The 25,030-nt window shown below is 39.4% G+C and overlaps 1 protein-coding gene across 2 annotated transcripts; it reads left to right on the top strand.

Annotated features, from left to right (window-relative positions):
- The first annotated feature begins 20,348 nt into the window (after positions 1–20,348).
- On the top strand, positions 20,349–21,384 carry LOC113067935 (uncharacterized). 2 transcript variants are annotated; one of them, XM_026240420.1, is made up of 2 exons: positions 20,349–21,202; positions 21,238–21,384. In XM_026240420.1, the coding sequence occupies exons 1-2, from the start codon at positions 20,512–20,514 to the stop codon at positions 21,276–21,278; spliced, it is 732 nt and encodes a 243-aa protein (XP_026096205.1). In that variant the 5' UTR covers positions 20,349–20,511; the 3' UTR covers positions 21,279–21,384. The 2 variants fall into 2 exon arrangements, with proteins under 2 accessions (XP_026096205.1, XP_026096204.1); XM_026240419.1 differs by having other exon boundaries at positions 20,349–21,197; positions 21,233–21,384.
- The last annotated feature ends 3,646 nt before the right edge of the window (positions 21,385–25,030 follow it).

Consider the following 25,030-nt stretch of genomic DNA (forward strand, 5'->3'; position numbering starts at 1 on the left):
TTGTTCGGGGCCCCAGCTACCTTTCAGCGCCTCATGGATAGGATTCTGCGGCCCCATGCTGCGTATGCGGCTGCCTACCTAGATGATATAGTTATATTTAGTAATGATTGGCAGCGGCATATGCAGCATCTGAGGGCTGTCCTGCGGTCGCTGAGGGGAGCGGGGCTCACGGCCAACCCAAAGAAGTGTGCGATTGGGCGTGTGGAAGTAAGGTATCTGGGCTTCCACTTGGGGCATGGGCAGGTGCGTCCCCAAATTGATAAGACAGCCGCTATTGCGACCTGTCCACGTCCCAAGACCAAAAAGGAGGTAAGGCAGTTCTTGGGGCTGGCGGGATATTATAGACGGTTTATTCCTAATTATTCGGACCTCACCAGCCCTTTGACTGACCTTACTAAAAAGGAGGTGCCAGATACGGTCCAGTGGACGGAGCCGTGTCAGCAGGCCTTTACTCAGGTCAAGGCTGCTCTGTGTGGCGGGCCGTTGTTACACTCTCCTGATTTTTCTCTCCCTTTTCTGTTGCAGACAGACGCATCGGACAGGGGGCTGGGGGCAGTCCTGTCCCAGGAGATAGAGGGGGAGGAACGGCCGGTGCTGTACATTAGCCGGAAGCTCTCGAAGAGAGAGGCTAAGTACAGCACCATCGAGAAAGAGTGCCTTGCCATCAGATGGGCCGTCCTCACCCTCCGCTATTATCTCCTGGGACGGGAGTTCACCCTCTGTTCGGACCACGCTCCGCTGCAGTGGCTCCACCGCATGAAGGATACCAACGCGCGGATCACTCGTTGGTATCTAGCTCTTCAGCCTTTTAAGTTCAAGGTGATCCACAGGCCGGGTGTTCAGATGGCGGTGGCCGACTTCCTCTCCAGAAATGGGGGGGGGGCTGCAGGCCGGATGGCTCCCCGGCCTGAGTCGGGCGGTGGGGGTATGTGGCAGGGGGGGCGTGGTTTAGCGACGTCTGCAGCGGGAGAGAGAATCAGGAGACGAGCGGTAAGTGAGTGGTTTGGGCAAAAATTATCATCACCTGTTTCTTGTTCTAGTAATTGGCGTGGAGAGAGTATAAAACGCCAGGAGAGACAGAAGCAAGCGAGAGAGAGACGGACTGCTGACTCGAGCCGGAAACCGAAACCGAAACCGGAAAGAGTAAAACGGAAGCCGTGTTGAAGTGGCAGAATAAAAGTCACCGTTTAGGTGTTTGCAATCTTTTTAGTTCTTTTTGTTTAAATAAACCTGTCAGCAGTCCCGCCGACCCCTTTGTCCTCTTCCTTCCACCCCACGAACTTTGTTACAGGTGACTTGCACTTCTGGAGGGAATATTTACAGCATAATTACATAAATAATTTGCATTTTTGACTAGATTGGATGTTGATGCAAAGACTACTAACGATTCTTAGAACACTAATATGTTGCATAGGTCTAACATATAATATAAAGTCATAGAGACGAAACATGGTATAGGTAAGGTTACGTCAAAGTGAAGTGACATACAGCCAAGTATGGTGACCCATACTCAGAATTCATGCTCTGCATTTAACTCATCCAAAGTGCACACACACAGCAGTGAACACACACACACACACTGCAGTGAACACACCTACAGCAGTGGGCAGCCATTTATGCTACGGTGCCCGGGAGCAGTTGGGGGTTCAGTGCCTTGCTCAAGGGCACCTCAGTCGTTGTATTGCCGGCCCATGACCCGAACCCACAACCTTAAGGTTAGGAGACAAACTCTGTAAACATTAGGCCACGACTCCCCCAATGAGTGGTTCTATCACAAGCATGCATAAAACAGTATACGATACAAGAGACAGTATACAAGAACAGTAATAATATACACAATGACCTGGAGATATGTGACAGGAAGGTCAAAGGCAGGTTTGTCTTTGAATAAGAGTCCATTTATATGGCATTGTATAGGTAAATTAATTGAGAGTTGTTCTCCCCGCATTCCTTTGGGCAATAAAAAATAGAAAAAAATTAAAACACGGTGTTATTAGTATTGGTTGCCATGGAACCGAAGGCCTGTTAGCCGCATTTTAGGGAAAGGATGCATAAACCCTCATAGTTGGCTTGTTGATTGACGGGTGTTATGTTGTTATGTTATTCCTTAAATATAATCTCATCTCATCGTGGCCTTCAAGGTGGAAAAAATTGTTCATGAAGGATTTGATTTGAACTCATCACAACCCACAGCATGTTGAACTGGAATTTGAATTACAAGCAACATTTCTAATAGCATTACACATTTTGAGTAATTAAGCCCATTTAATTTCTGATATGCAGGATATTGTCAATACAAGCAGCAGCCATCACAATGATATGCAGCTCCACGCAATATATATCATGAGACATTAAATATAATGGGTTACAGCTGTATTAGTTAATACTTTAGTTAATATGAACTAACAATGAATAATACCATTAGTTGATTTATTAATGTAAATTAATGGCAAAATGAATAGCTTAATTGTTAGTGATTGATCATTCATTAGTTACCATATAAACCAATAATGAACAGCACTTAATGTTGCTTAAACAGCAAAATGGCATTTCTGTGAAGCATAATCTAAATTGTAACTTATTACAATATTATAATGAATAATTACTAAATAATGTTATAAAGAAAGTTTCACTATGTTCCTCACATGAAGAATTTACTCATTTATTTATTTAAATAAATGCTTGTGACTGTACTTTTATCTGCTCGTTCCATATTTTATATTGTTGAGATGTGGTTAGTTTTAGAGTAGGGGTGTGCTTATATGCTCAAAATGATATGTGAAAATATAAATATACATATAAAAAACATTTCAGCTTTTACAAATGCATGCAAATAATTAAATTTGCTATCAATTTTTTTAAGATTTTTTTTTTTCAATTTTTTTTTTTTTTTGGCAGTGTTTTCCAATGCAAATTTACTTCCATAATACTTCCATAAGACAGTCATAACATATTTTCATAGTAAATATGTTCACAGAAGTAAATATTCACATTTTTGTTTACAGTAATGTCCAGTAATAACCCTTGATAAAAGCTATTTTACTGTTGTATAAAAGTCATAAGGAGCCCATTTGTAGTAGGTCACAATAATCTTTCAATAAGATTCACCAATTTGCATAATACATACCTTATTCATTCATTCATACATTCATTCATTTATTCATTCATTCATTCATCCATTCATTCAAAATTTAACAACCTGTCCTCCAACCAATACGCTCCTATAGGTCGTTTGTCCAAATCCCTGAAATACGACCCATCAGAGCATATACTACAATTGTGCCCCTATCGGCAAAAGGTCGTTTTCATATTAATGTTTTGTACTCTTTTATTTGCACTCTGATTTGCGTTTTGTATAGCTCAGTTGGTAGATTATTGCGTTATACCTTGATATGTAATCATGCTATCATAGGTTTGATCCCAGGGAACGGACGTACACGAAAATATATATGCTCAATAAATCATAATTTAGCATGATTTCTGTGAGGGTTAGGGTTAGGGGTGGGGTTAGGTGTGGTAATTTGAACGAATAAGCCACCTAGTAAAATATGTAGGAAATACTGTGAGATCGGTTTAAAAAGCCCACACATTGCATTTAAATAAATGTGCGTTTTGATTGGTAATGACAGATGCAACGCGATACTGTCATTATTTTTACACCCGCTAGAGGGCGCTTAACTTTAAAACATAAATATAGGTTGTAATAAGGTGCTAGGACCTATAAGACCTATATGGTCGTTTTTTGTTGGAGGACAGGTTCAAATTTAACTAATGCTATACCACTGTGCAACATTAGGCCTATAATAAAGTGCATACAATACATGCATATGCAATACATGTGCAACAGTTTAAACTTTTTAGTATTTTGCTGTTGGCTTCCAATTGCAGTTTCTCAGAAAATGAATTTAAAAAAATAAATAAATAATAACATGCATACAGCAAGTAACACATTGAATTAAACTTTTAAGTACTTTTTGAAGTACAAATACTAGAATAGAATTTCTAGTAAAACATAATTCAATAAATGTTTTATTCACAACTTTTTTATGTATTTATTTAACAGTGTATACTAAAAAAATTCAGCCCTTCAACTATCAACAAAAATTAACCAGTGCTGTATTGTTCACTGTAAGTTTGTGTTAACTACTAAAACAAAAGTCCTTACTTTACAAAGAAACATAGATTCAGTCTATCGGGTATTCCATACTTTAATGAGATATATATTTTTTTTATTTTAAATACTTAAAACTATTAGTGCATTGTATTCTGTTACTTCTACATATGAAGATGTGGGAAAGAGGACACTGCTGGTGTTTACATGTTGCTGAGGTGTAATTGCCTGTTCAATGCTAATTACATCACTTAAGTTGTCTTAAAGAGACATCACCACACTGTGTCGGCTTTAATTAAAAGGCCCAGCCAGTGCCAGCCAAATTCTAATCAATCGCATGATCGATGCAAGGTTTGATTTATTTGCGATGCAGTTTGTTGGATGGCTTTCTCTCTACCTACCATGTGCTGCGGTGAAGCAGCCATCAAATGAACCACCCATAAATATCTGCACCTCACTTGATTTAAAGAGCACCGTCTAGGGCCTACTCTGTTAGTTTTATTCTTGCTTTCTTCAAGGGAAAGCATACATTGGCTTTTACTTTTTTAAAATCCTTTTCCCCTGCTTATTGTTCTTTTTCCACAGTTCAGTGCTTTCCTTGTTCTTGTTTGCGCTTGCTGCAACATCTCATTTAGAGACCGGATGAATTGTTTATTCTCAGCAGCAAATGCAAATCTAGCATCACTTGCTCTCATCTGCCAAATATTTGCAATCTTAAGTCTGTATTTATTGCCTGGGAAAAATATTAATGTTTTGTTTGTTTGACAGATTCTCTGTGCATAGAAATCTAGTTTAAATCAAGAAACCCCTCAAAAACATTCTTGATGCTTTTTCTGTTCGAAAACCACTTCAGAATCTCATTTCAATTTCCCACGGGGCCAGTGACTCAGACGTACAGTCTAGAGTACTCACAGTCTTTCCACAGACACAAACGCTGAGGGTAAAATATTGATCTTATTAAACAAAATGCCATTTACAGGCAGAATCATATTAAATTCATCCTTAAGACTGGCCTAATCAGGAGCAAACATGTAAATTGAACTGTAAAATCTGTGCAAATATCCTAGTTGGTCAAAGTCAAGGCTATTTTAGTTCAGTAGAAATTCATGTTCGATTTACTGTTTACACAGTTTCCAGATTAAAGTCAAGCATCATTTAGCCCTGATTTACTCTTTCACCAAACAATTAATACTAAATTTATGACATAATTACATTCACCTCCTATATATTAAGCTTGGGCTTATTATAACGAGTTTGCACTTAGTAGTTTTTACTGTGCATAGTTTTTACTTTAAATCTTAAAATTCTCTCTCTCTCTCTCTCTCTCTCTCTCTCTCTATATATATATATATATATATATATATATATATGTATGTGTAAAATCAATATCACACTCATATACATGAGATATGGCTGTATATCAGCATGGTTGTGATTCAGTAGGTAATCACAGCACGCCAATATACAGGCATATCTCATGTCTACGAATGTTATATTGCATTTATACAACAGTTTGACAGCATGCATGTGTAAATACATAAAAAATAACAATGGATCATCTTTAAAAGCCCTCTTTTGTGCATACAGTAACTAAACATCTAAAGTTGACCATTTAAAAACTGAGCCCAAGCCTCCATTACTAATTCCGAAATATAACTTTAGAACTAGTAACAAAGGAATGTAGTTGCTTCATTAAAAGTTTATAGTATTACTGTACTAAAAGTGGTGCATTGTGTACAGTAACATATTATGAGAGAGAGATTGTCTCAACGATGGTGATTACCTGCATCTGATCAAGCATCCATTCTTTGAAACAATCTCATATTCACATTAAAACATTAGTTCATACTCATACCCATACTGTTCTTTTATATGTTAAGGGTGATTCCTGATGACAGCATTGGGCGGTGCTTTTGTTGGCTGTGTACAGGCTTTTTGAAAGAGAAAACAACTTCCTCATTCAAAACTGCGCTTTTAGTATTTTTCCATTTAAAAGTCTTTCTGCTGACTCTTAAAACAGTCTCTTGTTTCCAACTAATGTAACTAAAATCACCATCACGAACACACAAACACACACACACACACACACATACACATATATACAAAGAAAATATAGCTCATGTTTCACCACTATGAGATCAAAGCCAGCAGTAAATTCCAGAAGGTGAGGTGCTCTCATCGGGTTTATGAGCTGTGAACAGATGCTGATGTCCTGGAGCTCACATCTCCAAAAATGTTAAAGCAAATTTTCAAATAGACATTATATTTATTAACAAACCACATATTTGAAGTCCAAACAAGTAGGCTACATTCTCGCCTAAAAAGCTCTTAAAACTACATTCTGTGACACAAAAACCTTTTTATTTTCTTAAATTAAAGTGGATTTAAACATCGAGAAATACAGCAAGTGGAGTGATACATGATACAAACAGTGAAGCGGTTGGAGTAACTCATTTATCACTCTAAAATCCCACTCTTGTCAGCCAATCAGATTTCAGGAACAGAAAGAATATTAAAAACTACAACAACTGTAAACCACTTAATTTAAACATTTTCATGACTGTTTCTAAACACGGTTAAGTGCAATTTGCAATAATGTTTAAAAAGCTTAAAGTACATAAAAAATAAAAACTTTTGTCTTCCTTTAAAGTACGCTTATTTTGATGTGTTGCCTAGCATACTTAAGTACACGTTTATAATTGTAGTGTGTTCTTCAACATTACATTTAAAGATATTATATTTTAAATGTACAAACATGCAGGGTAACACTTTATTTTAAAGATGTTTTATTTTAAAGACTTTTAAGGTGGCTTTGTTAATCATTACACATGCATACCTAATTATAATAACAATAACTTATGCATAATTACATGCAACCCTAAGACCTAGTCTAATCCTAGCCCTAACCATTTAGTAAGTACATGTAGTTAATTATTATTACTCAGTTCTTAAATACTTACACTATAACAAGGACACCTTGAAACAAAGTGTAACCAAATGCAGCTATATCTTTACAAATGTGTAATTACAAATAAATTTTAACATATAACCATGTATACTTCCTATATTATTGTCACAGCTATTGTGGGATACACGCATGGAAAAGGCGAAGATAGATGCAAATAGTCTTTAATATTCCACAATAGGGCAAACACAGGACATGCAGGCAGGATGAACATGAAACTCCGCTTTAAGGACTGCTGCTCCTCAGGGATGTGTGCAGAGTCTGACTGCACTTCCAAAGACGACATTACAGTCATCTTTCTCATTCATGACACTGATGGATTTGTACTGTATACAGAAGGGAGGAGGAACAGCTGGCTGTCTGGTGCAATCATAACAACCCAGAGCTGAACACGCGCGAAAACAGCGGAGATCTGAGCAGCACCGAACTGAACTGGGACACAAACATAATGTATAGACTCCATTGTGGAAAAGTCACCTCTGAGCAGCAATTTCCCCTCAGGCCGTCTACCTCATGAACAATTAAAACAGCCTTACAGCTCTCCCCATAGTGCACTTATTTTCATTGTGAACACAACCAAAGGTGCAAAATGTAAATTTGACTCGCATTCATTCAGCTATACCCGAAGACACTCTTATCTTGCTTGCACATTAAAACTACCCTAGTTTTTTTTACTCACTTAATAGTTGGACTTCAGTGCATCTTTATATTTAATTTCATGATTACTGTCTGCAACTACTTTAAGGTAATTTCTATTAAAACTTGTATGTCTTATATTTAAGTATATTTGTAATTTCACTTTGGTAATGAAGTTGCAATTTTGTATATTTAAATTAAAATAGCACAGTACAGATAAAACAATACTTTAATTATAAAAGTATTTTATATGTGCTTTTGCGTGTCAATCAACATTCAAAAAATGCATTCCAAAATCTGATCTGATTATTATCTTTTTGTGGTGTACTTAAGAAAGTCATGAAAGTTTATTTTATTGATCTTTTTCATGAATGTATTATTGTAACAAACGCACTCAGTACAGAGGATTAGTGGAACCCAGCGGTTTATTGAAATAGGTAATTCAAGTGACTGTGGGAGAGATGCAGGTGAGTGGATCCTTTAGTGAGAGTATATGGTGATAGATGCGAGAGAATGACACCGGTATTCTTCTTACAGAGCAGGGGCATGATCAGGGTTGCTGAATGGTTGCAGACACCTCAGTATTTACATAGGAGAAGGAGACTTGAAGGATGAGTTCAGTGGAGTAACGCTGAAGTCGCTAGGAGGATAGGAGAATCTTGTATTGTGGACGGAGTTGGAGTCTGTAGGTGATGGGATTGATCTGTTCCTGGATGTTGAAGGGGCCAACAAATCTGGGATTAAGTTTCCTGCAGAGAAGGTGCAGCCTGATGTTATGGGTGGACAGCCAGACTTTCTGGTTGGTAGGTGTAGATTTTTGGCAAAGGTCGGCTGCCATCTTCTGTCTGCGCACTGCACGTTGGAGGTGATGGTGAGCCTCATCCGAGACTCTCTCACTCTCTCCGAACCAGTAGTTGAGGGGTCTCCTGACCGGGGAAGAGAGGGGGCTGGTAACCGAGTACACACTGGAATGGTGTAAGGCACATGGATGGTTGGCGGAGAGAGTTCTGGGCGTACTCTGCCCAGCCCAGGAACTGGTTCCAGGAGTCCTGGTGACCATGGCAGAAGTTCCTGAGGAAGCAACCTACTTCCTGTATCTCCCGCTCAATTCGACCATTGGATTGCGGGTGGTAACTTGAGGAGAGGCTTATGGGCACACCTAGGAGCGAGAAAAAGGACTTCTTGGGATATTAACTGGGGTCCACGCTCTGACACGATGTCCTCAGGGAGGCCAAATTGGTGAAAGACCCAGTTAAACAACAGCTCTGTGGTCTCTAGGGCGGTGGGTAGACCCTGTAGGGGAATGAGGAGGCAGAATTTTGAGAATCTATCAACAATGACAAGGATACAGGTGTTACCATCCGAGGGAGGCAGGTCTATAATAAAGTCCACTCCTATGTGTGACCAGGGACAGTTTGGAATGGGTAGTGGGTATACTTGCCGACTGGAAGATGACAGGGACTCTTAGAAATGGCACATCCAGTGCAACCCCGGATAAATATCCTGATGTCTCCGGCCATATTGGGCCACCAGAAGTGGTCTTTCAGCAGCGAGAGAGTTGCGTCAGCCCCAGGGTGGCCAGTGCCTAGGGAGGTATGGGTGGTATGAATAAGGGGAGTCCATTTTGTCCATGGGACATACCAAAGTCCGGGGAGACAGCCCAGCGGAGCAGCTGGAAGAACTTCGGTGACTGGTGGGGAGGATCGGACTGGAAATTAGTTGAGTAGATATTATGGTTTCTGGCTCATCCACACTTTCCTCTGTAGTATGGATTCGGGATAATGCATCAACCTTGACGTTTTGAGGACCGGGTCTATAGGAGATGCTGAAAGGGAACCTTGTAAAGAATAAAGCTCATCTAGCTTGGCCGGGGTGGTTGGGTCTGATTAGGCATTTTGCTTCTCTGAGATATTGCAAGTTTTTGTGATCTGTTAAAACTGTAAATGGATGAGCCGCTTCCTCGACCCAGGTTTCGCCATTCCTCCAATGCCAGTTTAAATATCGATAGCAGCTCCCGGTTGATGTGAGCCTAAACGACTTGTGATAATTATCTGCACGTACAATTTTTTATTATTATTTGTTTTATGTGTGTGTGTGTGTGTGTGTGTGTGTGTGTGTAATTGTGTGTGTGAGAGAGAAAGAGAGAGAGAGCGAGAGAGAGAGAGAAATAGAGAGCAATAGACAGACAGATAGATAGATGGACAGACGGATGGACAGACGGACGGATGGATGGACGGACAGATAGACAACCGGCGCAGCACTGCTTCAAGTTGAACACATCTTTTGTTTTACTTGCTAGTCATTTACTTATTTATTTTGCTTGTCATTCAGAAATAATACACACTAGAGGGACTCTGTTGATATTGATACATTTTTTTTTCGAAGATAAGTGGAATACACACTTGAAACCATTAATATTTTAAGTGCACATTCAGTACAATTGCGCACACTTCTATTTCTCAAGGGTTCTCCCTTGCAATATGCAGCATGTCCTATTGAGTGTTTTATATTTAATTTCTGCTACAGTTTTATTTTGTGGGTCATTGTGTGTCACTGCATTAAAGTGTGCTCTAGTGTATCTGAAAGACAAATTTGTTGTGTGTGTGCACACTAGGCAATAAAACAGAGTGGTGCAAAAACAGCTCCACAAAAAAAAAGAATAATAATTATTATTATTATTAGGGGTTCAAGCACGCAGTGCTGAAACCCTCTTGTAATTGTTAGGATTTTTATTATTATTATTATTCTTCCGCCCTAGAACTGAACGTGCAGCCCAAACCGTAAGACCTAGAGAGCTGAAATTTGGACAGATCGTAGAGCTCATTTTGGGGAGAACTTATCAAAGTCTCAGCCCAATCGGCCAAACGGGGGCGCCACAGCGCAAAAAACAAAAATTTTGGACATTTTTGGCCGTAAATCGTAAACCGTTAGCCGTAGACTCAAAAACATGGCATTGTTGCAATCCTTGGGTTAGACCGAACAAAAGTGTACGGCGCCTTTTTGGGGTCTACGACGCACCGTTTTCTCGCAAAATCGAGCTTTATCCGAAACCTACTTTTCGAACTAGTCCTAGGATTTTCAACCAATCAGAACCAAACCACTTCAGAAACATTCCCTGGACACTCAATATCAATAATTATCAAAAAAAAGTTGAAATTTCAATTTTTACGCGAAACAGTATGCCAAAAAGCGTCTATAGTAACGTTAGCCAAATGCTATTTTAACTATAACTCTTGAAAGGAATGAGATATCTTCACCAAACTTGGTACACATATGTATGAGCTCAATCTTTGGTCAAATAAAAAAAATTGCTCATCTCTGCCACTTGGGGGCGCAATAAGATAGAAAAAACACATAAATTGCTATAACTAGGCAACCGTTGGCTCGATCGACTTGAAAATTGGTATGCAGTGTCTTGGTCTGAAGGGGCACAAGTACCTATGAGGACATTTGCATATCTCAAAAAACATGGCCGCCATTGGCCAAACAATTTTAAGCACCTATTTGAAAGGGTTAACGGATGTTGATCGGAACGAAACTCGCTGGGTACGTTCGACTCATGAACCTTAAGGTCTGTAAGAATTTTGAATGAAATCGGCCACTAGTTGGCGCTAACGAGTTTTATGGCTCTGTAATCACGTGGTGTTTCACATATCAACACAATATGCATATCATTTGATAGATCTCCTCATAATGCACAACTTTGCCTCAAGAACCATTGCTGTCAATCAAATCGTTCAATTGTTATTCACAAATATGATAAAAACTTACTTTTGCGAACTAGTCCTAGGTTTTTTGTCCGATCGTAACCAAACCACTGCAGTAATAATCTGTGGACTCTCTAGATCAATAATTATCAAAAAAATGATGAATTTTGTCCTTTGGTTAGCGTTAAAAGGGTAATTAAGAAAAGGGGTGTGGCCAAACATACCCCAAAGCCTATAAAACCTAAACGAAAACTCAAAACTTTATGAAACGTGGTGAGAACATGTAACAGGTGACTCTTAACAAGCATGCAAAGTTTCATGGAGATCGGACCATAGGTGGCGCTATAACAGTAGAAAAGGTCTCAAAACACAAGATTTAAATGGTAAATGGCCTCAAATTGTTTGAAAATGCTCATATATTCACTCAAAAACACTAGATCTTCATATCATATGATAGATCTCCTCATTCTGAACAACTTTGCCTCTGGGACCAATGTTGTCAATAAACCTGTTAATTAAATATTCAAGATTATTTCAAAAAGTTACTTTGGCAAACTAGTGATATGGTATAAGCTGAAAATCAATAAAACCACTGAAGTACAATTCTCTAGACTCAGAAGGTCAATAATTATCAAAAACATGTTGAACAGTTGCATTTGGACAACTATAAACCAGTAATTTTATAATATGTTATTGCATAGTGTACACTAAGGCCTATTAATACAAACAGAAAGCCCACAAATTATCAAAACTGTGTAAAATAATGCATAATTTCATTCTAAACAAGCATGCAAAATTTAAGAGAGATTGGTCAAAAAAAATAATAACACTATAACAGTTATATTTAAAAACACAGTGTTGCTTGAGAAAATGCAATTTATAACCACTAGATGGCAGCGGGAGACCACTAATGGGCTCATTCAGCTAAGTTGAACAGTATTGATGAAAGGATTCATGAATTCATGCCAAAACATGAAAAAATTAACTGTTATAACATTTTAAATCTCATTGAGTCAATGTTTTCCATTTTGTTCATACAGATATATCAGTTTTTACAATTTTGCCACATTGTGATTACAGTTTAACCTGAAAATGACATCTAAACTGTTAAAAACTAGTTTAATCATTTAATTTCAGTGTTTGTGTCTGTCTGCCAGCCTATTCTTCATTTTGGATGTCTTTAACTGTCATCCATGCATCCAGGTTAGCCGAGACCACCTCAGAGGCCTTAAATGCTTGAACCCCGTAAAATGCTGCTTGCAGCTTTAATTATTATTATTATTATTATTATTAAATAATTAAATACATACATGCATGCATACATACATAAAGCATTAAAAATAGGACAAAACACGGGCACACATCCCTTCAATTCTACATTTTCCCTTCAATTTAATTCTACAACAATTTGATTATTACATTATTGCATTATATCATTATTGTAAAACCACAGCAGAATATACGATACTGCTTACACTATATATATATATATATATATATATATATATATATATATATATATATGTGTGTGTGTGTGTGTGTGTGTGTGTGTGCTTACATATTATATGAGCCTCACTCAATTAAGAATTAAGAATTCATTCCCACAATTCATTAAGTAGTTCCTTTGTTTTAGATAAATCATGGCCAAATTATACTAACTTGTTTTCCAATGTATTATTTAGTTTCCTTCCTTAGTTAAATATAAAAACATTTTAAATAGAGAACATAGAAATAAATGAAGAGCAGTGAATAATTTTCTCTTTTTCTAATTAGTATTGTTGTGTGACTGATGTTAATGAGCAGTGGGTCTGTTAGGCTGCATTTTTCTTAGCCCTACTGATAGTAAAATGTATAACTGCTATTGATATTTTATTATCAAATGAAAATTTATTATCAAAGTATTTTTCATAAGACTAGACCCACACACAGGGTAGATCACATTTCTGAAGTGATCAATAATCACATATAGCCTGTTAGGTTCAGGCCGGAGTGGATCAGGACCAGGGCTAAAAGAGGTCGTGGATTGATTAGACAGGTTAATTAGTTAGCACTGCCCTGGGCCTCTAATCACTTAAAACTAGCTGTCTCCATCTGACAGATGGCTGGTAGACATGGAGTTGTAAAATTCTACCAATCAGAGGCTGTGCTGAGCGGAAAGACTGCATCCAGCACCAAATCTGAGGGAATCCTTTGTATTGTAACTTCAAGGGTGTCATGTCACACTATGGTTGCGAAAAAAATGTGATATTTAGCAACAGATTTTATCCTCTTGACAGTTCCTGATTCTGTTGACAGATGCTACTTGTCATTCATATTCAAAGGTCTTGCACATTGTCTTCTACAATTATCTCTTACAATTCAATACAGCCACCAGCGGCGCCAGGGGGGGTCCTGGGGGGTTCATTTGACCCCCTACCCTCTTCCTGATTATTTATATATATATATATATATATATATATATATATATATATATATATATATATATATATATATATATATATATATATATATATATATATATTAGGGGTGTAACGATACGCGTATTCGTATTGAACCGTTCGGTACGACGCTTTCGGTTCGGTACGCGGTACGCATTATGTATACCGAACGGTTCGTTGGAGTAATTAATTATATTTGAAAAAAAAAAAAAAGAGAGAGAGAGAAATATAATGATATGCGTTCAACAAGGTAGCCCAATAACCCAAACAACTGTAACAGGCAACGCCCCTGACACTCCCGAAGAAGAAAAAAACACCAACTTATATGTTTATGTTAGGCTACTCAGCAGGCGCTCGCTCACTCAGTACGCGCTGAAGGCTCGTTGCAAAATAGCCAATGCGTTTAACAGACTAGAAATGAGAAGATCCTCCAATAACCAACAGGTCTGGTGTTTGGGTGCACTTTGGATTCCCTTTAAGCTATAATGGTGATGGCAAGAGAGTGGTGGATGAAAAAACAACGGTATGTCGCATCTGCAACATGACAGGGTACACCAGCGGGAATACAAAAAAAAAAAAAAAAAAAAAAAAACACCAGCGGGAATATCTGGGATATATGCGTCAGTACTATCTGGGAAAAGACGAAAAAAAGGAGAAACATGCACGCAGCAAACTATCCCTGCAGCATTTAGACACTATAGTTTACAGGGAATCCAACCCAAACACCAGACCTGTTGGTTATTTTAGGATCTTATATTTCTGGTCTGTTAAATGCATTAGACATTTTGCAACGAGCCTTCAGCGCGTGCTGAGTGAGCGAGCGCCTTAGGGGCCGTTCACATATCCCGCCTAAAAACGCATGGAAAACGCTAAGCGCGTCTTTCTCCTCCTTTCCAAAGCGCTCGGGCAGAAGCGCTCATGAGGCGTCTGTCTTTGCTAAGCAACAATGACGTGCTCTCTCCATGAGACGCGGAAATTTCAGCGAAGGATAAATGGATTTGCAGCTCTAAAAATCGCTTGCAGTAGCTCTGCTACTAAATCTATTTCAAAATTGCAATCCATATACAACTATGATCAGCTGATCCTTCATCTTGGCTGAGCTCTCAACGTTGTTACGGGAAAGGATGAAGCTGATTGGTTGGTTCTTGTCACATGACCCGCGGTGCGCTTGCGGCATTCTGAAAAGTTGAGATGTTTTTACATTTTGCTGTATCTAAAACGTATCGAACCGAACCGAACCGAACCGTGACATCAGTGTATCGTATCGAACCGAACCGTGAATTTTGTGAACCGTTACACCCCTAATATATATATATATATATATATATATATATATCCGGGATAAATATAAAAAAAATTCTCTTCAAACTACGCAGAACAATAATAAATTATTATTTAGACATTTATTCATACACTGAACGAGAACCGTTTCTGTCTGACGCGTCTGATTCGAGAACCGAGGAGCTTATGATACTGCGCATGTGTGATTCAGCGTGAAGCAGACTGACACACAGTGCGTCTGAACCAAACTGGTTCTTTTGATGATTGATTCTGAACTGATTCTGTGTTAATGTTATAAGCGCGGGTAAACCAAAGGCTTGAATGAAGGGCAGTCATCGGCAATGACATTATATCGAGCGCAAAAGAACCGTTGAACCGTTTTTTTCTTTTTTCAACTGGTCTTATTTGATCGAACTGTCCGAAAGAACCGGTTCACTTGAGCACCTGCTCCTTTGCCCCTTAAGTGCCCTTTTGTCAAAACAAAATTTCCTCTAATTTTTTTTTTAATAACATTCCCTTTTGTGAATGCCTGCCCACGCCCAATCATAAAATTTGTACAATTTATTAATAATAATTTATCCGTAAATAAAATGACTGACATGATGACCTTTCACCTTACGACGATGACCTCATCCGACCGGGACGATTCGTCACGCCGCACGCACAATTTTTAATTGCTAGAGGATATTTTGAACACCGCGGCAGCTGGTAAGTGGTGTTTCATTCTCAGCGAAGTGATTTTGATGTTTATTTACTTATTATTATTTTACAAGAACGATGTGATGTGAGAACATTCAGATATGTTGTTTATATTGCTGTGTGTAGCTTATAGTGCAGAAGTAATGCTAGCGTGCTGTTTGAGGGAGAAAAGTTTCACAGGCATCGAAGGGTCTGGTCTTTTTTATGTTATTTGACTAAACTATTATTATATTACAGTACTTATTTATCTTTTTTAATATGAAATTAAAAAAATTAAGAGTGCCTTAAAATAATTATCACAACACTGGTAAAGCTAATTCAGATTTTCCCATTCTCTGAATTATCATTATAAAAATAAAAACAATTCAGAAATGAATTAAAATATAATTATATTTTAAATGTGAAGCATTTTTTTTTTTTCTACAATAGCAACAGTGTTTACAACAGCAATACCACTTTAGCCTGTAAACTCAATAATATCTCTCTGGAAATAAATGTAAAAATATCAATGTCAATAATAAAATGCTTAATATACCTGACATCAAGGTGCAGTGTGAATGATATGAATAACAAATGTAGCCTGTCATTTGTTTACATTGCAAAGGTATTCAATTTTAGACAACAACAACTACAACAGTAATAATAATATTAATCACTATATTCCAGTGTATCAGTTTTTTTTATGTTTTGTATCAAAATTTAAGGTGGACATATTGATTAGGTGCAAGAGTAGTAGTGATGGTTAAAATAATAGATTCATGCTGAAATAGTAAATTGAGCCTTGTTCCTAGATGGACAGAGAGTGGAAAGTAATAGATGAGGAGATGGAGATAGAGGAAGAAAAAGAGGGAAATGTAGAGGCACAAGTGACAGAAAGAGAGCAGGTAACAGCAAGCCAGGAGACAAAGGCTGGGTGAGAAAGAGGAAAATGGAGAGGCATAAGTGTTTTCTATAGTTTTTACTATAACCGCTGTTCTTAATTATTCTGTAGAACAGAGAAGAAAAAGCCATCAGGTTGGGACAATTGAATGTGTATTGGTGACACAAACCATTTAAGAGCCAACCTTTTAAAGTTTGAGCATATTGTTTGCAAACTGCAATTGATTAATTAATTAAAAACAAAGTAGTTGATATGCTGTGTTGTTTTTGTTGTTTAGTAGCAGTGATATGCAGTTATTAGCCGTGTCCACTGTATTTTTGTTGGTTTTCATGAGACCCCCCTTGAAATGACCAGGACCTCCCATTGCCTCATCTCACCAGGTTTGATGTCAGTGATGACTGGTATTGTAGTTTTCACGTACTACACTTTCATATGGCATCTTATGGACTGCTGCTATGAGATTCACTGATGATTTCTTTATTTTAAATGGCCTTAACTACTATGTACTTAATACAATAAGGCATAACAGGCATAACATTATAACTGCCTTCCTAATATTGTGTTGATCTCCCATTTGCTGCCAACAGCCCTGACCCGTCGAGGCGTGGACTCCACTAGACTCCTGGTGGGCTTTGTTATCTGGCACCAAGATGTTAACAGCAGATCCTTTAAGTCAGTGGTTTTAAAACCTCTCCATAAAGTTACCCTAGCACTGCACATATTGTATGTCCCGTATATATCTGACACACCCACTTCAGGTCTTGCAGTCTCCACTAATGAGCTGACGAGCTCAATCAGGTGTGATAGATGAGGGAGACATTCAAAATGTGCAGAGCTGGGGGTACTCCTGGGGCCCGTTCTTCGTACGTCGCTAACTCAGTTAGCTGGATTTGATTATTTACGATTTGGCGTGATCTTGGATCGTTTGGTTCTTTGAAGCTCATTCCGGAGCTGCTATCATAGCAACAGGTCCGTAAGCTTAAACCTGCTCGGGAGCAGGCTTATTTCATGTAAACAGGATTAGATCGCTTCTTTTCAACCAGAACTGATACTCAAAATATGTCTGCTACTTTATTACAAGAGTATCGTACTGATCCAGGGACAATAATTTAAAGTAATAATCGTTTAAAAATATATTTAAAAATAATATAAAAATGCTGTGTAGTCCATAGTCCTACTATAGACACAGCCAGTTTTACTCGCTGAAATATTTATTTGTCATAAAAGTATTACTTCATAATTGCACACATGCTATACAGATAATAGAGTTGTGCATTATTTTGAGTGATGACTGCTATTATAAGAGTGGCTTGATGGAGCGCAGGAGATGCAGATAACATGATATTGACCCTTAAGAAACTTTCATTAATGCTGTCACGTAACAAATCTGTCCAAGTATAAAATGAAATGAATAGATAATTTCTACATTGAAATAAAAATGTAAAGACTGCACAACTATTATAAATTGCGAATCTAAATAATTGGGAATCATGAAAAAAATTCTAATAAAATAAAAACATGTATCTATTATCTGTTTCATGTATCTATTATAACATTTATGTAGTTTTGTTTGCTTGGCTGTTTCCTTATAAAAGTCCAGAAATTCGTCAAGTTTTCGTCAGGTGTCGTTTTAAATCATATGACGTCATTACATTGCCGTCTTGCCACCAGCCAATCGCTGCACTGCTGATCATGGTTTCGAGTATCGATACATATCCCCTTTTAAACCAACACATGAACGCGCAAACTCTGAAATTTCTGATCTATTACAAGGGAAATATTTAAATGTTAAAAGTGTTTACAGTTGTGCATTTGTGTTGATTCTCCTTGCTAATATTTTGAGTGCTTACATTTTAGAGGTCTGATGGAAATTGTATCACTTATAGCTTAAGTTGCCCAGTTTAAAGAAGTAAACAACATTAAAGAGGCCATGGAAAACCCACCTGAAAAGGAAGTTGAACCAGTTGAGGAGATACCACTTCCAGCTGAAGAAATAAGTAACCCACCAGTGCAACAGCTCAGAGCAAGCTCACGTGAAAGAAGCTTAACAGAGAAAGGTCGAGAGATGCATGAGCTCGAAGCAAAGAAACAGGAAAAGTCCTTCCATAAGACATATGAGTCCTGGAAGCAGGCTGCAAGAGAGGCTAGATCAAATTTGAAAACATTCTGTACACGTGAAGACCTGGATCAAATACAGCAGGACATTCAAGGCAGACATGATTCAGTCTATCAGCGTTATGAAGCAATTCTGCGTAACCACACTACTACTCCAGACATTGTTAAACGTATGGATGCCTGCGCTGCACTAACTGCAGAGATCACTGATCTTGTCAGTAAACGACTGGAAACATTTAATGAAAGTTACAACGAAGAACTTGTGAAGGAAAGAGTAAGGCAGGTGCTGAATAAGGATGAATATGGATCCGTCTTTGGATGTACAGTAACAAACACCGTCGTTTCAGAGTCATCACTGGGATCCGATAGCCAATCCAAGACTTCTAAAGTCTCAAGTAAGCGTGCTGATGTACAGGCAGAATTTGCAGCGAAACTGGAACAAGCTAAAGCTTTACAAGAAATTCACAATCAACAAGCTAAGCTTGATAAGATGGAGCATGACTGGAAGCTTTGTGAATCGAGAATGTTAGCGGAGATAAAGCAGAAGGAGGCTGAAATGCAGTTAAGGCTAGTTGAGGAAAAGAAACGGCTACAACAGCTACAAGTTGACAAAGAAGTTAAAGTAGCAGCAGCTCGTGTCAAAGTTTATAACGATTTGGAAGGCAACCTTCATCGCTGTGAAGATGACGAAGGCCCTAGCATTCACACTGGCTGCCAAAGGACAGAGCTTACATCTCAACAGAACCCAGAAGCACAGTCGTTCCTACCTCAGCAAGCATCATGTGAAGGATATGGAGTTACATCACCTCAGGAAACTGCAAATCTAGCTCAAGCAATAGCAAACTCACTAAGCACACATCGGCTGCCAGTTCCAGAACCCACTGTCTTTGTTGGTGACCCTTTAAAATTCATAGATTGGAATATGTCATTCATGGCCCTCATCGATCGAAAACCTCTTCCTTCTGGTGAAAAAAATGTTCTATCTGAAGAATTACCTTGCTGGGGAAGCTCGCAAAGCGGTGGAGGGATATTTCTACAGAAATTCTGAGGATGCGTATCAAGGTGCCTGGAAAGTGTTACAGGAAAGGTACGGGAACTCGTTCGTCATCCAAAGAGCGTTTCGAGACAAGCTGATGAGATGGCCCAAAATTGGAGCAAATGACCCACTGGCATTACGAGACTTCACAGATTTCCTACAAGGTTGTGTCGAGGCAATTCCTCACGTAAAAGGATTAGCCATCCTAAATGATTCTGAAGAAAACCACAAGCTGTTAAAGAAACTCCCCGAATGGATCGTGAGAAAGTGGAACCGAATCGTGGTGGAAGAGCTAGACACATCAGGTGACTATCCAAGTTTCAAATGCTTCACAGAATTTCTGCAAAAGGAAGCAAAAATAGCTTGTAACCCTATAACCTCTGCGCTATTTGTGAATCAAAAGAACACAGATGAAAGGTTCCCCAAGCATGTGAAGGCTCTCAGTACAAAGGTTCAGGTGAAGGACTTAAGTTCAAAAAGACCAGAGACGTACAGCTCTAAGCCAAAGACATCGTGCCTTTTCTGCAAAGATGAAAAACATCACATTGCTCAATGCTCTACATTTGCTGGAAAGACTATTGAAGAAAAGAAAGCCTTCATTCACGAAACCCACCTCTGTTTCGGATGTCTCAGAAAGGGACACATGAGTAAAGACTGTAGAAGAAGACATACATGTGGTACGTGTGGTCGAAGTCATCCTACCTGCTTACATGAAGAAAGGGATAAAGCTCCTTCAAAGGACCCTAAAGGGGCATCTACGAATGTTCAAGCAAGTGAGGAAGTTCATAAAGTCATGACCCACGCACTCACTCAATGTTCTCCTGCTACTTCCAGCATTGTGCCAGTTTTCATCTCTACAGTGGACGAACCCCAAAGAGAAGTACTAACTTATGCTCTACTCGACACCCAGAGCGACTCAAGTTTCATCTTGGAAGATCTTCTTGAAAGTTTGAATGTTGTCTCACAACCTGTGCAATTGAGGCTCAGCACCATGACAGCTGCTGACACGATCACTGCCAGTAAGAGAGTCTGTGGACTTAAAGTAAGAGGACTACAATCTGCAAGTTCTATACCACTACAGCAAGCATTCACAAGAGACTTCATTCCAGTGGACAAGTCGTATATTCCCACCAAGCACACAGCGCTTCAGTGGAGTCACCTCAGACACTTAGCAAGTCAGCTGTCACCACTTTTGAACTGTGAAGTCGGACTTTTAATTGGATTTGACTGCCCATCTGCTCTAGCTCCCTTGGAAGCCATTATAGGTGGTGAAAATGAGCCTTTTGCGCAAAAAACTGTGCTTGGGTGGAGTATTATAGGCCTGTCTAATCCACACCTTGACCGACAAGGAAATCAGAGTTTTGTCCACCGTGTTGCAGTAAAGGAAATACCTGTCCCATCGCCCAATGATATCCTGAAAATTCTTGAGTCAGATTTCAATGAAAAAGCTTATGAGGATAAATGTGTGTCACAAGAGGATGTTCGTTTCATACAGCACCTCAGTGCCAATATTCATCAGAAGGAAAATGCACATTACGAGCTTCCTCTCCCATTTAAGTGCAGCAGCTGACCCTCACTACCCAACAACAAAGGGCTAGCAACTGCTCGACTACAACACCTAAAGAAACGGCTCAAGTCCAATAAACAGTATTATGATCACTATAAGGCTTTCATGGAAGAGATGATTATCAAAGGTGATGCAGAACAAGCTCCAGCTATACTAAGTGGAGAGACCATGGGGTGTACCACCCTCAGAAACCAAACAAGCTGAGGGTGGTATTCGATTGTTCAGCGAAGTTTCGGGGTATATCCTTAAATGACACACTTCTGAATGGGCCTGATCTAACCAATTCCTTGGTGGGAGTGCTGTGCCGTTTCAGAAAGGAGCCAGTTGCAGTTACCTGTGACATAGAGAAGATGTTTCACCAGTTTCTCATCCCACCTGATGAACGCAATTATCTGAGATTCTTATGGTGGGAGGGTGGAGACTTGGAGAAAGAGCCTCAAGAATATCCCATGGCAGTCCACCTCTTTGGTGCCACGTCTTCACCTGGGTGTGCTAATTTCGGCCTAAAGTACCTGGCACAGCAGCACAAGGTTAACTATCCTTCAGCCTCAGCATTCATTGAGAAGAACTTTTATGTGGATGATGGGTTAACCAGTGTTCCCTCAACCAGTGAAGCTAAAGAACTAATAATGCAAGCTCAAAGAGTGTGTAAACATGGAGGTTTACAGCTTCACAAATTTAACTCAAATAAGGAAGACGTTCTGAGTTGTTTAAACCCATCAGAAAAGGCAACAAAATCAAAGCCTCTTGACTTTAATCTTGAAGCAACACCAGCTGGACGTGTACTCAGCATTCAATGGTCAACAAAGGATGACACATTCAGTTTCAGCATCGACCTTAAGGATCAACCATTGACTCGCCATGGTATTCTGTCTGTTATAGCCTCTCTATATGACCCTCTTGGGTTTGTCACCCCATTTATTCTACAGGGAAAGTGTATCCTACAAGAACTGTGTCGTAGAGGTACTGAATGGGACAACGAACCTCCTGATGACTTGCGTCCTCAATGGGTGGATTGGAAAAACGATCTTCTGAAACTCAAGGAAGTATTGATACCAAGATGTTATCACCCACATACCTTCAGTGACATAGTCAGAACAGAGTTACACCACTTCTCTGATGCGAGTAATGTAGGATATGGTGCTTGTTCCTACCTCCGCTTCAAAAGTGACAAGAGTGAAGTCCACTGCAGTCTGGTGATGGCTAAAGCCAGGGTCTCACCTACAAAGGTCATAAGCATTCCCAGGTTAGAACTCTCAGCCGCTGTCATATCTGCCAGAATGAGTGTCATGCTGAAAAATGAGCTGGAAATGAAGATTGACCAAGAGTTCTTCTGGACAGACTCGCAGGTCGTTTTAGCATACATTAACAACGAAGCCCGTAGGTTTCATGTTTTTGTCGCAAATCGAGTGCAGCTGATACGAGATGACACAGATCCTAGTCAGTGGTGTTATGTAAATACAACAGATAACCCTGCTGATTATGCATCTAGAGGGCTTAATGCGTCTGCCATCTCTACATCAATGTGGTTATCAGGACCCAAATTCCTGTGGGAACAGGAAGTAAATGCAACACCATACACACCTGTGAACCTGCTTGTCTGTGATCCTGAAGTTAAATTAGTCCAAACCTTTGTGACCTCAGTCAGAGACGGAGCAGACATCCTCAGTCGCTTAAGTCGATTCTCTTCTTGGTCTATGCTTCTAAGGGTGGTTGCAAGAATAAACAGATTGGGCCACAAACAGATGTACAACGGTGATCATGTGACAGTTGAAGAACGTGAGAGAGCTGCTAAGGTGGTCATCAAGCTTGTACAGCAGCAAGCATTCTCAAAGGAAATGCAAATAATTGAAATAGGAGAAGCTCTACCAAATTCAAGCGCACTGTACCCTCTGGATCCTATTTTGGACAATGGCATCCTCCGTGTTGGTGGGAGGCTAAAACACTCATCTCTCAGTCAAGATCTAAAACATCCTGTAATACTTCCAAAAGGTAACCACATCACTAAACTAATTCTGTCACATTACCACACCAAAGTTCGTCAACAGGGAAGAAGCCAAACTCAAATGGAGTTAAGAATGAATGGATTCTGGATCATTGGAGGCAGTAAGTCCGTCGCCAAATTCATACACAAGTGTGTGCAATGTCGGAAACTCAGGCGACCAGCTGAAGAACAGCGTATGGCAGAGCTTCCCAGAGAACGTGTTGAGGTTTCCGCTCCATTCACGTACTGTGGTACGGACTGTTTCGGGCCATTTATTGTGAAGAGAGCTCGTAAGGAGCTTAAGAGATATGGCCTATTATTCACATGTCTATCATCTCGTGCAGTCCATATTGAAATGATTGAGGACCTATCTACAGACTCCTTTATCAATGCCCTAAGGTGCTTTATCAGCCTCAGAGGAGCAGTTCGCAAACTTCAGTGTGACCACGGCACTAACTTTGTTGGAGCTAAAAATGAATTCGCAAAATCACTGGAAGAGATTGACACCAACGCCTTAGAGATCTTTCTTACAGAAAGGCAATGCGAGTTTGTCTTTAATGCTCCTTCTGCAAGCCATGCTGGAGGTGTCTGGGAGCGCCAGATACGTACTGTGCGAAATGTACTCAATGCCACACTTGCTTTATGCCCAGGCAGGCTTGATGATGCATCACTCAGAACGCTGTTCTATGAAGCAATGGCCATTGTAAACAGCCGCCCTCTAACGGTAGATGGGATTAATGATCCAAATTCACTCGAACCATTGAGCCCAAACCATCTGATAATGATGAAATCTGATGTTGCTCTTCCACCTCCAGGAAAGTTTGTAAAACAAGATGTGTATGCCACTAAAAGATGGAGCAGAGTTCAATACCTAATCGAACAATTTTGGAGTCGTTGGAAGAAGGAATACCTTCTCAACATTGCAGCACGTCAGAAATGGCATATTCCTCGCCGTAACCTTCAAGTGAATGATGTTGTAATCATCAAAGACGATATGCTTCCCAGAGGTCAGTGGCAATTAGGCCGAGTGGTGGAAACCAGTGAAGGAAGTGATGGTCTTGTAAGGCGAGTCCAGTTGCAGTTAGGGGAGCGAAAACAAAATCAACGCTCCAAGCCCACAGTCATTGAAAGGCCCATCCAAAAATTGGTGGTACTTATTGAAAATGAGTAATCAGCGACTGCTTTGTGATATCATTGCATCAGACCATGTAATTAAGTTCTATAAAACCTAACATTTTAGATTTCACATGCATAAAAACTGTGAAGGCGGTCATATTGATGTTCAGAAATCATGTTCTGATTCATTCACAGTTTGTTCTGTTCTTTCATCATCTCATAATTGGTGGGAGTGTAAATGACCGCAAAAATATGTATGTGTGTGTCACTTTAAATGTGTTGTGTGTGCGCACGCACGCTCTCTACGTAACGTAAGCTGTAACACAGATAGAAGAAAGAGGTGCGGACGAGGAGCACATTGTGGTTCTCACATGGCGTTTACAAAAGTTTTAAATATATATTGTAAAAGGTGGATGCACTTTACGTTTTGGTTCATCTAGTACCCTTTGGCAAGCGGAGCGAGGTATGTGTCTTTATTTTGTGTTTTGCATGTTG

Source organism: Carassius auratus, linkage group LG30F (genome assembly GCF_003368295.1).
Source record: "Carassius auratus strain Wakin linkage group LG30F, ASM336829v1, whole genome shotgun sequence".
Taxonomy (NCBI): Eukaryota; Metazoa; Chordata; class Actinopteri; order Cypriniformes; family Cyprinidae; genus Carassius; species Carassius auratus.